At 40.0% G+C, this 13,670-nt stretch overlaps 1 protein-coding gene across 1 annotated transcript in view; it reads left to right on the top strand.

Moving 5' to 3' along the window:
* The window catches only part of LOC113902492 (multidrug resistance-associated protein 4-like), a 276,118-nt gene that overhangs the window by 182,151 nt on the left and 80,297 nt on the right, over positions 1 to 13,670 (top strand). Inside the window, 2 exon segments of the mRNA XM_027557827.1 lie at positions 1,138 to 1,248; positions 7,430 to 7,530. Of these exon segments, the coding sequence (XP_027413628.1) occupies positions 1,138 to 1,248; positions 7,430 to 7,530 (212 nt within the window).

Raw genomic sequence — 13,670 nt, 5'->3', positions numbered from 1 at the left:
GGGATGTGCTCCCTTCTGAGGCCTGACCTCTGTCTCAGGTAGCCTGGCTGGTCAGCGCCTCTCTGTGTGTCAGCCCATGTTGCCCTCTGCACACATGCCTCCCCCACTCCTTCCTCTCAGCATCCCCTCTGTGCTCCCCTCTTCCCCCTCACAGCCCTGCTTTTCTCCCCTGACTGGCCTGCATTGTCCTTCCATCACTGTGCCCTGTGGATGTCTGTCTCTTTAAGGCAGGATTCAGTAAGCTTTTCTTTTTTCCAAAGGTCCAGATAGAAAATATTGTAGGCTTTGTGTGCTGTCTCTATTGTAACTACTCATCTTTGCCATTGTAGCACAAAGACAGGCAAAGATCATACATTAGTCCATGGCTGTATTCCAATAAAACTTTATTTTCAGAACCAGGTGGTGGCTGTTCTTCCCCCCTCAGGGTGTGCTTTGCCAAGTCTTTTGAGAGCATAGATTGAGGGTAGCAGAAGTGTTGGGGAAAATAAGTTCCTGATTTGCTACCCACTTGAGTATGCTTTGTATCAGCGAAGTTTGTTTGTTTGTTTTCCATCTCGGTAGAAAATTCAGAATTTCTTCTAAGTATATAAAATCCTGGCCAAACTTTCCAATCATTAATATATTTTGAAGATAACATGGCATTTGAAAGTCACATACAGACCCTGTTAGCTGATGGTCATGTGGACACTGACTCCTAAGAATAACCACTGCAGGCCCTGTAGTGAGGGCAGAAGGTGCTGGAAACGGTGTGAGCTGTGCTCTCTGCTGTCAGAGCTGGGAACAGCTGACCCTTTGAGAGGAGGATCTTCATGTTGAGGCCCAGCACTCCAGGGAACACACCAATGAGATGTTTTTCCAACTTCTTTCTTATGATGGTATTTCTCTTGATAACTCGTGGGTTGAAGTTTTCAAAGCATGCTTCCTGGACTGATTCCTCCGTGTCTCATATGTTGTTTTGTGTTGAACCTAGTTTTCTGGAACCTTCAGGTTCCTTTGAAGTTACAGGTGTGTAACTTTGCTGTCCTACCTTGTGTAAAATCTTCTGTAGCTTAACTGAGAAAATGCTCTCCCTCATGAGAAGCAGCTAACACGTTTTTTCTGTTTATGTATTACACTTATTATGGTTTACAAATGCAGAGGCTTGGTTCCTGCTTTTGACAACGTCCCGATGGCTCGCTGTGTATCTGGATGTCACCTGTGCCATCTTTGTTACTGTTGTTGCCTTTGGGGCCCTGATTCTGGTAGAAAGTAAGTACACATGTGAATATTTGTGGTATGTTTGCATTTGATAGCTTTGTTTGTAGTTATTAAACTGTTGTCATCTTGTCTAATATATACTCTTTGGTTCTAATGAGTTGTATTAAAGTGTCTGCAGCAGGAGACTCCACAGTGTGTCCATGTAAAGTAATTTGTGTCTTGATGAGAACTTCTATCATTTTTTTTTACTTTTAATTATTTATTTACAGTAAGTCCTTGTTGAGATAATTTAAAATATTTTTTTGATTGGCAAATGTTTGATTTATGATGTGTTGGCTTCAGGTGTATAGCCAAGTGAATCTGTTATACATATATTCACTTTTTTAAAGATTTTTTTTCCATACCCCATGAACATTGGGGTGCCTGTATTCTTTTTAGTAATTTGCATTTTGATTAATACTTCAAATGAATAGTCCTTTAGAAAAGAATTTCTGGTTTTGACTTTTGGAATCTTCAGGAGCAAAGACCAGGTATGACATGCCTGCTGCAACAGACCTGTGGTGCCTTGGGCCCCTGCTTTGGCTCACTCAGGCCATTCTTTCATTTTTATTTTAAGTTTTATTGGGGTATAGTTCATTTACACTGTTGTCTTAGTTTCCGATGTACAGCAAAGTCAATCTGCTATACACATACATATATCCACTCTTTTTTAGATTCTTTTCCCATATAGATCATTACAGAGTTCTCTGTACTTTACAGTAGTTTCTTATTAATTATCTATTTTAATATTTTATATATAGTAGTATGTATGTGTCAGTCCCGGTCTTCCAATTTATCCCTCCCCTCCCATATCCCCTGGTAAACATAAGTTTATTTTCTACACCTGTTACTCTACTTCTGTTTTTTAGATATGTTCATTTGTAGCCTTTTGTTATATTCCACTTGCAAGCAATATCATATTCTACTTTTCTCAGACTTATTTCACTCAGTATGCAAATCTCTAGGTCCAGCCATGTTGCTGCAAATGGCATTATTTTGCCCTTTTTTATGGCTGAGTAACATTCCATTGTATATATGGTACTGCATCTTCCTTGTCCATTGCTCTGTTGACAGGCATTTAGGTTTTTTCCATGTCCCGGCTGTTGTAAATAGACCTGCAGTGAAGACTAGGGTGCATGTATCCTTATAAATTATGGTTTTCTCTGGATATACGCCCTGGAGTGAGATTGCTGGATCTTAGTAGTGAGAGAGTCAATTCCTAGGCAGATTGATAAGTCCAGGGGTCCCCAAGGAGAGAGGGGTCTGGAATTCTTAAGGAGGAAAAAAGGACAAACATTTTTGTCCCTCTACATTCCTTAGGATTATATAATAATGTATCCTGCTTGAGGACAGTCTCTGGAAAAAAACCTTCTGGCTAATCCTGTTATCTTAAGGTGCAAATTATGGGAGTAGACCTATTGAGGTCTTTACAACCTCCAGACATTCTTTTGATTAACTGTAATAACTAATTAGAGAGTATATAACTCCATGGCTAACACTAGCAAGGGGGTACTCTTTCTGACCCCTTCTGATGCCTATCTCAGAAGTTTCTCTATCTCCTTTATACTTTAATAAAACTTTATTACACACAAGTTGTGAGCGATCAAGCCTCGTCTCTGGCCCTGGACTGAATTCTTCTCCTCCAGAGGCCAAGAATCCTGGCATCTTTTTGTGTGTCTATTTTTAGTTTTTAAAATAACCTCCATATTGTTCTCCATAGTGGCTGTACTAATTTACATGGACTAATTTACATGTACTAATTTAATTTTCTCCACATCCTCTTCAGTACTTATTGTTTGTAAACTTTTTGATGATGGTCATTCTGACTGGTGTGAAACCTCACTGCAGTTTTTTGCTTAAAAAATGTTTTTTTTTACTGTAGTTTTGATATTCATTTCTTTAATAATGAGATGTTGACCATCTTTTCATGTGCTTTTTGGCCATCTGTATGTCTTCTTTGGAGAATGTCTGTTTTAATCTTCTGCCCATTTTTTGATTGGGCTGTTTACTTATTTATTTTTGATATTGAACTGCATGAACTGTTTATATATTTTTGAGAGTAATCCCTTATCAGTCACTTCATTTGCAAATATTTCCCCCCATTCTGCAGGTTGTCTTTGTTTGTTTGTTTTTTGCTGTGTAAAAGTTTTCAAGCTTAATTGGGTCCCGTTTGTTTGTGTTTTATTTATTTTCATTGCTCTAGGAGGTGGGTTAAAAAGCTTGCTGCAATTTATGTCAGAGGGTTCTCCCTATGTTTTCATCTAAGAGTTTTCTAGTGTCTGGTCTTACATTTAGGTCTGTAATCTATTTGAGTTTACTTTTGTTTATGGTCTTAGGGAGTGTTCTGATTTTATTCTTTTAGATGTAGCTGTCCAGTTTTCCCAGCACCAATTATTAAAGAAACTGTCTTTCTCCATTGTATATTCTTGCTTCCTTTCTCATAGGTGACACAGGTGCACGGGTTTATCTCTGGACTTTTGTCCTGTTCCATTGATCTATATTTCTGTTTTTGGTGCCAGTAGCATATTGTTTCAATTACTGTAGCTTTGTGGTATAGTCTGAAGACAGGGGACATGATTCCTCCTAACTTCATTTTTCTTCTTTGTTTTTCTCAAGATTACATTGGCTATTCATGGTATTTTGTATTTCCATACAAAATGTAGATATTTTTGTTCTAATTCTGTGAAAAATGCCGTTGGTAATTTGATAGAGATTGCACTGAATTTGTAGATTGCTTTTGAGTAGTTTGCTTGTTTGTTTACAGTAGGTCTTCATTGAGATCTTTCATCTTTTTATCTTTCTTTGAATGGGTTGAGATCTACATAACTGTAGCAAGATGACCTCTGAACATCCTAGGTAGTGTCCTATAGCTGGATGGAAAGAACCAGGTTTACTATTAAGCTTTTTGTACAGATTAGGTTTTAGGTTTTAGCTTTTGGGTTACTTGGAATCCTTGGTTGTAGGGGTCTGAGAAAGATTCTCTATAGCAAAAACAGTATCCTCACTGCTGTGTGGGTCCCAGATAAGAAGTTGTTGGATTGTGTGGCATGAATTCACCACCCCTCACTATACCATAGGAATAGCCCTGAATTACAGTCTTTAATGATGGAAAAATGAAAGTAATATTTTAGATTTAAAAGCACTGGCTCTTAGAATCCATTGCCTTGTGTTTGTGATTTCAACTGCAGCTACACTGGATGTAGAAAGTGAAATTACATAATGATAATTGTAGTATAAGGACAAAAATCTGAACAATGGCATCCTCAACTATATTACACTGTCAAGTGTATCTCACTCCAGGTGGGATTAAATGATAAAGGACAAAAATGGTAAGGACCTAAGAGAAGCAGAAGAGATTAGGAAGAGGTGGCAAGAACACACAGAAAAATTGTACCAGAAAGATCTTAATGCCCTGGATAACCATGATGGTGTGGTCACTAATCTTGAGCCAGACATCCTGGATTGTGAAGTCAAATGGAACTTAGGAAGCATCACTATGAACTAAGTTAGTGGAGGTAATGGAATTCCAGCTTAGCTATTTCAAATCCTAAAAGATGATGCTGTTCATATAATATGCCAAAAAATTTGAAAAACTCAGCAGTTGCCACAGGACTGAGAGTTGTTTTCATTCCAATCCCAAAGAAAGACAATGCCAAAGAATGTTCAAACTATCATACAATTGCACTCATTTTACATGCTAATAAAGTTATACTCAAAATCCTTCAAAGATTTCAAGAGTATGTGAACTGGGAACTTCCAACTATACAAGCTTGTTTTAGAAAAGGCAGAGGAATCAGAGATCAAATTGCCAACATTCATTGAATCATAGAGAAAGCAAGGGGGTTCCAGAAAAAACATCTCCTTAATTGACTATGTTGAAAGGCTTTGACTCTGTGGATCACAATAAACTGTGGAAAATTCTGAAAGAGATAGGAATACCAGACCATCTTACCTGTCTCCTGAGAACCTGAAAGCATTTAAAGAAGAATCAAAACTGGACATAGAACAATGAACTGATTCAAAATTGGGAAAGGAGTATGACAAAGCTATATGTTGTCACTATGTTTATTTAACTTATGTGCAAAATACATCATGCAAAATGCCAGGCTGGATGAAGCATAGCTGGAATCAAGATTGCTGGTAGAAATATCAATAACCTCAGATATACAGATGATACCATTCTAATGGCAGAAAGTGAAGAGAAACTGAAGAGCCTCTTGATGAAAGTGAAAGAGCAGAGTGAAAAAGCTGGCTTAAAACTCAGCATTCAAAGATCTAAGATCATGGCATCCAGTCCCATCTCTTCATGGCAAATAGATGGGAAAAAATTTAAAGCAGTGACAGATTTTATTTTCTTGGGTTCCAAAAATCACTGCAAACTGTGACTGCAACCATGAATAAAAAGACGTTTACTAACGCATATATATGGAATTTAGAAAGATGGTAACAATAACCCTGTATATGAGACAGCAAAAGAGACACTGATGTATAGAACAGTCTTTTGGACTCTGTGGGAGAGGGAGAGGGTGAGATGATTTGGGAGAATGGCATTGAAATATGTATAATATATATGAAACGAGTCGCCAGTCCAGGTTCGATGCACGATACTGGATGCTTGGGGCTGGTGCACTGGGACAACCCAGAGGGATGGTATGGGGAGGGAGGAGGGAGGAGGGTTCAGGATGGGGAACACGTGTATGCCTGTGGCAGATTCATTTCGATATATGGCAGAACCAATACAATATTGTAAAGTTTAAAAATAAAATAAAATTAAAAAAAAAAGAAAATAAAAGGACGTTTGCTTCTTGGAAGGAAAGCTATGACAAATCTATACAGAATATTAAAAAGCAGCAACATCACTTTGCCAACAAATGTCCATATTGTGAAAGTTATGTTTTTTCCAGTAGTCATGTAAGAGTTGTCAATGGATGTAAAATTTGGGCCATTAAGAAGGCTGAGGGCTGAAGAATTGATGCTTTCAAGTTGTAGTGTTGGAGAAGACTCTTGAGAGTCCACTGGACAGCAAGGAGATCAAATCATTCAATCTTAAAGGAAATCAACCCTGAATATTCACTGGAAAGACTGATGCTGAAGCTGAAGCTCCAATACTTTTGCCACCTGACTCAAAGAGCTGATTCATTAGAAAAGACCTTGGGTACTGGGAAAGATTGAAGGCAGGAGAAGGAGGTGACAGAGGATGAGATGGTTAGATAGCATCACGAACTCAATGGACATGAATTTGAGCAAACTCTGGGAGATAACAAAGGACAGGGAAGCCTGTAGTGCTACAGTCTATGGTGTCACCAGAGTCAGACATGACTTAGTGACTTAACAACAACCACAGCTTTGTTAGATCTTTCTAAATTCATATTTAAAAAAATTTACTTAATTATTTGGCTGTATCGGGTCTTAGCTGGGCATGTGGGACCTTCAGTCTTAGTTATAGTAGGCAGAACTTTAGTTGCAGCACGTGAACTCTTAGTTGTGGCATGTGGAGTCTAGTTGCCTGACCAGGAATTGAACCCGAGCCCCCAGCATTGAGAGTTCGGAGTCTTAGCTATTGGACCACCAGGGAAGTCCCTCATAGCGTTTTTTCTTTTTTCTTTTTTTCCTACTGTACTATTGTCTCATGCAACAGAAGTAATATTATGAATGATACTATCATTACATGCAAATGATTTAAATATTATAAAGAAGTCTTCTCACTACTATATAATAAAATAGATAACTAAAAAGGACCTACTGTATAGCACAGGGGATTCTATATAATACTCTGTAATGACATATATTGACTTCCCTGGTGGCTCAGATGGTAAAGTGTCTGTCTACAATGCGGGAGACCTGGGTTCAATCCCTGGGTTGGGAAGATCCCCTGGAGAAGGAAATTGTAATCCACTCCAGTACTATTGCCTGGAAAGTCCCATGGACAGAGAAGCCTGGTAGGCTACAGTCCATGGGGTATGGACTGTATGTAATGACATATCTGGTAAAATAATTTAAAAAGAACAGATTATATGTATATATCTGGCTAATTCACTTTATTGTACACCTGAAACTAACACAACTTTGTAAATCAACTATATACTCCAATAAAAATCATAAAAATAAAGGAGTCGTCTTTCTAAAGTGACAGAAGGACCTGTGTGAGGGGTTGAGAAGCAGACTAATTTTATTCCTCTTCTTCCTCATTTAGCCTTGGATCTTGGGCAGGTTGGCCTGGTCCTGTCTCTCTCTCTAGTACTCACGAGGATGTTCCAGTGGTGCGTCAGGCAAAGTGCTGAAGTTGAGAACATGGTGATGTTTATTTTTCTGTTCTTAGCCTTTTCAGGTCTCCTTGCTGTTATATGGCATAAAAGCAATTCTTACATAAAATAATACAACTTTTTTTTTTTTTACATTATCTTACAAAGTTTTTTTTATGTTCTCCTCCATTTGCTTAAGGGCTTCCCTGGTGGCTCAGATGGTAAAATATCTGGCTGCAATGCAGGAGCCACAAAAGAGAAAGATTTTATCCCTGGGTTGGAAAGATCCCCTGGAGAAGGGAATGGCTACCCATTCCAATATTCTTGCCTGGAGAATCCCCATGGACAGAGAAGTCTGGCAGGCTACAATCCATAGGGTTGCAAAGAGCAGAACATGACTGACCGACTTTCACTTTCCATCTGCTTAAAGTTAATAAAAATATATACATATTTTCCCACATATGTATGTCGTGTCAGAGGGTTTTATATTCATCACAAACTGTCTTCAAATACAATAAATGTCTCTGTAGGAGAGAGGTTCTGAAATTCTGGAGACAACATAAGCTCGTTTCTTAGCAGCTAGTTTATCTTTGCTTCTTAATGGGTAATTTCTTATTTTTGGTAAAAGAAAAGAATCCAGTATTTTAAAGTTTATTTAATTAATATGTTCCTCCACCCCTCCCCTCCATTTTGTCACTTATTCATGTGTGTATTGAGCACCTGAATTTGCTAAGAGCCCTTCTCTCTGGTAGGATAGGCTCTCTCCCAAAATGTGCTCTTAAAGGTGTGGAGTTATGGTTGTTTAAGCCTTTGACTGTGTTGATCACAATAAACTGTGGAAAATTTTGAAAGAGATGGGAATACCAGACCACCTGACTTGCCTCTTGAGAAACCTGTATGCAGGTCAGGAAGCAACAGTTAGAACTGGACATGGAACACAGACTGGCTCCAAACAGGAAAAGGAGTACATCAAGGCTGTATATTGTCACCCTGCTTGTTTAAATTATAGGCAGAGTACATCTTGAGAAACGCTGGGCTGGAAGAAGCACAAGCTGGGATCAAGATTGCCAGGAGAAATATCAATAACCTCAGATATGCAGATGACACCACCCTTATGGCAGAAAGTGAAGAGAAACTAAAAGGCCTCTTGATGAAAGTGAAAGAGGAGAGTGAAAATGTTGGCTTAAAGCTCAACATTCAGAAAACTAAGATCATGGCATCTGGTCCCATCAATTCATGGAAAATAGATGGGAAAACAGTGGAAAGAGTGTCAGACTTTATTTTTGGGGGCTCCAAAATCACTGCAGATGGTGATTGCAGCCATGAAGTTAAAAGATGCTTTCTCCTTGGAAGGAAAGTTATGACCAACCTAGATAGCATATTCAAAAGCAGAGACATTACTTTGCCAACAAAGGTCCGTCTAGTCAAGGCTATGGTTTCTCCAGTGGTCATGTATGGATGTGAGAGTTAGACTGTGAAGAAAGCTGAGTGCTGATGTATTGATGCTTTTGAACTGTGGTGTTAGAGAAGACTCTTGAGAGTTCCTTGGACTGCAAGGAGATCCAACCAGTCTATTCTGAAGGAGATCAGTCCTGGGTGTTCTTTGGAAGAACTGATGCTAAAGCTGAAACTCCAATAGTTTGGCCACTTCATGCGAAGAATTGACTAATTGGAAAAGACTCTGATGCTGGAAGGGGTTGGGGGCAGGAGGAAAAGGGGACGACAGAGGATGAGATGGCTGGATGGCATCACTGACTCAATGGACGTGAGTTTGAGTGAACTCTGCGAGCTGGTGATGGACAGGGAGGCCTGGCGTGCTGCGATTCATGGGGTCGCAAAGAGTCAGACATGACTGAGTGACTGAACTGAACTGAACTGAAGAGGCCTTAGTCATTAAGTAAATTATACACTTTTGAATATTTGTACCTTCTCCTAAAGGGAGAAAAACAATAAAAATGAAGTTTCTCCATTTATTTCTTCTAACAGAGTAGAAAGTGACTAATTATTAAAATGATGTTTGATGACTGTCCAGTTCTGGACATCTGTAACACGTGGCCCTTCTGTAGCCACACACACTGATTGATGTCCATAAGTGTTCTTCTCTTTCAAAAAATTCTTATGTGTTTTTTTTTATTTAGATGTGAAAGGTGGATCAATAAAATCTTACCATTCATTTCTCTATTTTTTTTTTAGCTTTTATATAAAGTTGAAGGAAGTAGTCATGTGTAAAAGTGTTGAAGATGATGAGCAAGTTTGCAAATCATCCAAGGCCTCATCAGACTCCTACTTCTGTCCTTTGTGGATGTTGAGACCTGAGATATTCTGAACCATAAAAAAGCAGGAGGTTTCATTTATAATCTCTGAACACCTATAAACTAGATCCTCTGATACTAACTCATGTGATGTCATATGTCTTTCAGATGATTTCAGTAGAAAGGGTAATTGAATATACAGACCTTGAGAAAGAAGAGCCCTGGGAACTTGAGTATCGTCCACCACCATTCTGGCCCCCAGACGGAAGGATTTCCTTTTTCAGTGTGAACTTCAGATATAACTCGGACAGTCCTCTGGTATTGAGGAACCTGGAAACATCCATTTACTCAAGAGAAAAGGTTAGTTTAAGCCATTCGCCTCTTTGAATCCAGCTAAAGATTTAGCACCACATCTGTTCTTGGCTTCCTTACCACTATGTCAGGGGGACTGTTTGCTCCTAATGGATGCAGATTATATCAGTGACATTGTAGGTGGATCTTTCTTGGAAACTGACCATGGCATGGGTATACCAGCAATTTTTCCCCTGTGTTGTGAGCTCCCTCCTGGTGGTTGATGGGCTCTGGGGTTCCATCTTAACCTGACTCAGGACACTACATGTGACACCTGATCATTCATACAAAGTCTGGGACGTCAGCCTTGTCTTCCTGGCCCTAACTCTCCAATATCTCATTCCTTTCCATCTTTTCTTGTTTGTATTTCTGAGATCTCCTCCTCCTCCCATGGTGCCCTCTGGTGGCAGCCTCCTTCCCTATCCCTTAGCCCTTCCTGTAGCCTTGTCCTCCACTCACCCACACTGAGCTGCTGCCCCCCTGCCCTCCCCCAGTAGACTGCTTCTTTCTTAGCCCAGATCTGATCCTTACTGGGCTGTGTGAGCTGCTGCTGGAACCATAGCATAGCCTCAAGTCCACTCCTGCAGGGGCTGTGAGGTGACCTTGTGTCCACCAGAGAAGAGCCTCAATAATGACCCAGTCAGGAGTGAGGAACCAGGGCCTCAGATAGAGGTAGGGTCTAGAGACTGGCTCAAAGTCAAAAGCAAATTGAAGGGAGCAGAGAAGATCCTTGTGAAAGATGGCAGAGAGGCTTGTGACCTGGACCTGTCAGCATCCATGTCTGCTGGTGATGTTCTTTCTGCACTCAGCTTGAGGCCCTCAGCTGGGACCAGGACAGAGTCTTGAAGAAGACACTAAACCAGAACAGACAAGGTGTTAGGAGCTCTTCCCCACCTTACTCTGCAGCCAGTTTGTCTGACACACACCCCCCTGCAATGGGACTGCGTGCAGGTTCTCCCAAAGCACCACATCCTCCCTGTTCCCTGTGTACATACTGGTCCTGCCTCAGAGACCCAGGCCCTCCATCATCTGGATGGTGAAAATCTCATTTTTGGAGTCAACTTGAATGCATCTTCGAGACCCTCAGTTTAATGTACCCTTAATATACCCTTATATATACTAATATATATTATATATATTTAATATACATACTTAACATATACTTAATGTACTAACATATACTTAATATACTAATATACATATTAGTGTATATATATATATTATATATAATACTTTTAGTATTAGTGTATATATATACTTTTATACACACACACACTAATATACCCTTAGTGTCTTTTATATTAAGGTAGCATTTATGGTACACCTATGTTCATAGCAGCCAAAAGTTGGAAGGAACTAAATCCTTACAATGAAGTATTATTCAGCCTTAAAAAGGAAGAAAATTCTGACCTATGGATAAACCTTGATGACAGACACAAAAGAAATGAATACTCTCATTCCATTTATGTGAGATTCCTAGAGTAATCAAATCCAAGAAGACAGGAAGTAGGATGGTGGTTTCCAGGGACTGGGGAAGGGGAAATGGGGAGTTGTTTTTAATGGGTAAGAATTTCAGTTTTACGAGGCAAAAAAAAAAATCTCAAGCTTGCTTGCACAACAATGTGAATGTACTGAACACCAAATGGTGTCCACTTAAAAATGGTTAAATTTTATGTTATGTGAATTTCATCATAATTAAAAGATAGCACCTGTGGCATGCTTTGTAATTTGGGATCTGCATCTCACAGTACTTTGAGGCTTTTTATAATCAGGGAGCCTCTTGTTTTCATTTTTGTTCCCAGAAAGTAGCATTTTGCAAGGCACAGAGAGGGTGCTGAGGGACTGCTGGTTGTGAGGGTGAGTGACTTACACAGGTGTGAGCAAGCAGGAACCAGCACACACACATGACAACTCCGTAAATAACTGAAAGAACTGCTCTTTAAAACTCTTAACCACCCCAGACCCATCTAATGGCTGTAGCTGTGATTTAATGAATGAAACCCTTGTAATATGAAAGAATATTCAATGTAATGCCCGAATGCTACCCAGGGAGCAGCTTCAGTTAGTCACAGGGCAAAAGCTCCCTCCTAATTATTTCCAGTTTCAGTGTAGGTCAGGAAAAATGTGAACTGCTGTGTCAGGAAAACATTAACCACAGCTCTTAATATAATCTTTTCCCTGAGAGCACTGTAGGTGGTGTTTACTTACTCTCAGACAATGTGTCTGTCAGATTTTCTGTTTGTAAATGTAATTCTGTTAACCTGCACTTGTCTTAAATTCTCCCCAAAGCCATAAAATATGACTATACATAGTATAACTTCGGAATATAACAGATTCTTATTCTTCCTTCTAAACCTGAAAATCATGGGATTGAGATTCTGAAATGTTTGAGGGAAAATTGAATTTGAGACTGAATTAATAACTGCAGTAACTTGATTTTTGATCTGTACCTTGGTCCACTCAGTATCACTTTTAGTTTCATTTCTGTGTTTGGAGATGATACCTGGGCGTGTGTTCCTGAATTGATTTCACTCTACCTGTCTACCTTCTAGGTTCCCTCTCAAGCTCACCTGTCCCAGCCCTCATCACTCCAGGACAACCCTTTGGTGTTGGATTTGATTGAGAGAGGGCTGTTGTGGAGGGGCGGGGGGGGTGGGGGGAAGGGTTTGGTGGGCAGGGGACATGAGAGTGAGCCAGCCCAGCAGAAGTGGGGCTTTATTCTCTTTCTCTTATTTCCTCTTTCGTCCTGATTTCTGGAAGTTAGTCAATAGGAAAAGTATAGTAGGCACTATTCAAGATTGCCGGGGAGAATATCAATAACCTCAGATATGCAGATGACACCACCCTTATGGCAGAAAGTGAAGAGGAACTAAAAGGCCTCTTGATGAAAGTGAAAGAGGAGAGTGAAAAAGTTGGCTTAAAGCTCAATGTTCAGAAACTAAGATCATGGCATCTGGTCCCTTCACTCACGGGAAATAGATGGGGAAACAGTGGAAACACTGGTCAGACTTCATTTTTTTGGGCTCCAAAATCACTGCAGATGGTGATTGCAGTCATGAAATTAAGACACTTACTCCTTGGAAGAAAGTTATGACATCCTAGATAGCATATTCAAAAGCAGAGATATTACTTTGCCTACAAAGGTCTGTCTCGTCAAGGCTATGGTTTTTCCAGTGGTCATGTGTGGATGTGAGAATTGGACTGTGAAGAAAGCTGAACGCTGAAGAATTGATGCTTTTTGAACTGTGGTGTTGGAGAAGACTCTTGAGAGTCCCTTGGACTGAAAGGAGATCAGTCTTGGGTGTTCATTGGAAGGATTGATGCTTAAGCTGAAAATCCAGTACTTCGGCCACCTCATGCGAAGAGTTGACTCATTGGAAAAGACCCTAATGCTGGGAGGGATTGGGGGAAGGAGGAGAAGGGCACGACAGAGGATGATATGGCTGGATGGCATCACCGACTCGATGGACATGAGTTTGAGTGAACTCCGGGAGTTGGTGATGGACAGGAAGCCTGACATGCTGTGATTCATGGGGTCACAAAGAGTCGGACACGATGAGTGGCTGAACTGAACTGATGCGGGATTTTA

This window comes from Bos indicus x Bos taurus, chromosome 12, assembly GCF_003369695.1.
Source record: "Bos indicus x Bos taurus breed Angus x Brahman F1 hybrid chromosome 12, Bos_hybrid_MaternalHap_v2.0, whole genome shotgun sequence".
Taxonomy (NCBI): Eukaryota; Metazoa; Chordata; class Mammalia; order Artiodactyla; family Bovidae; genus Bos; species Bos indicus x Bos taurus.
This window is presented reverse-complemented; position numbering and strand designations above follow the sequence as displayed.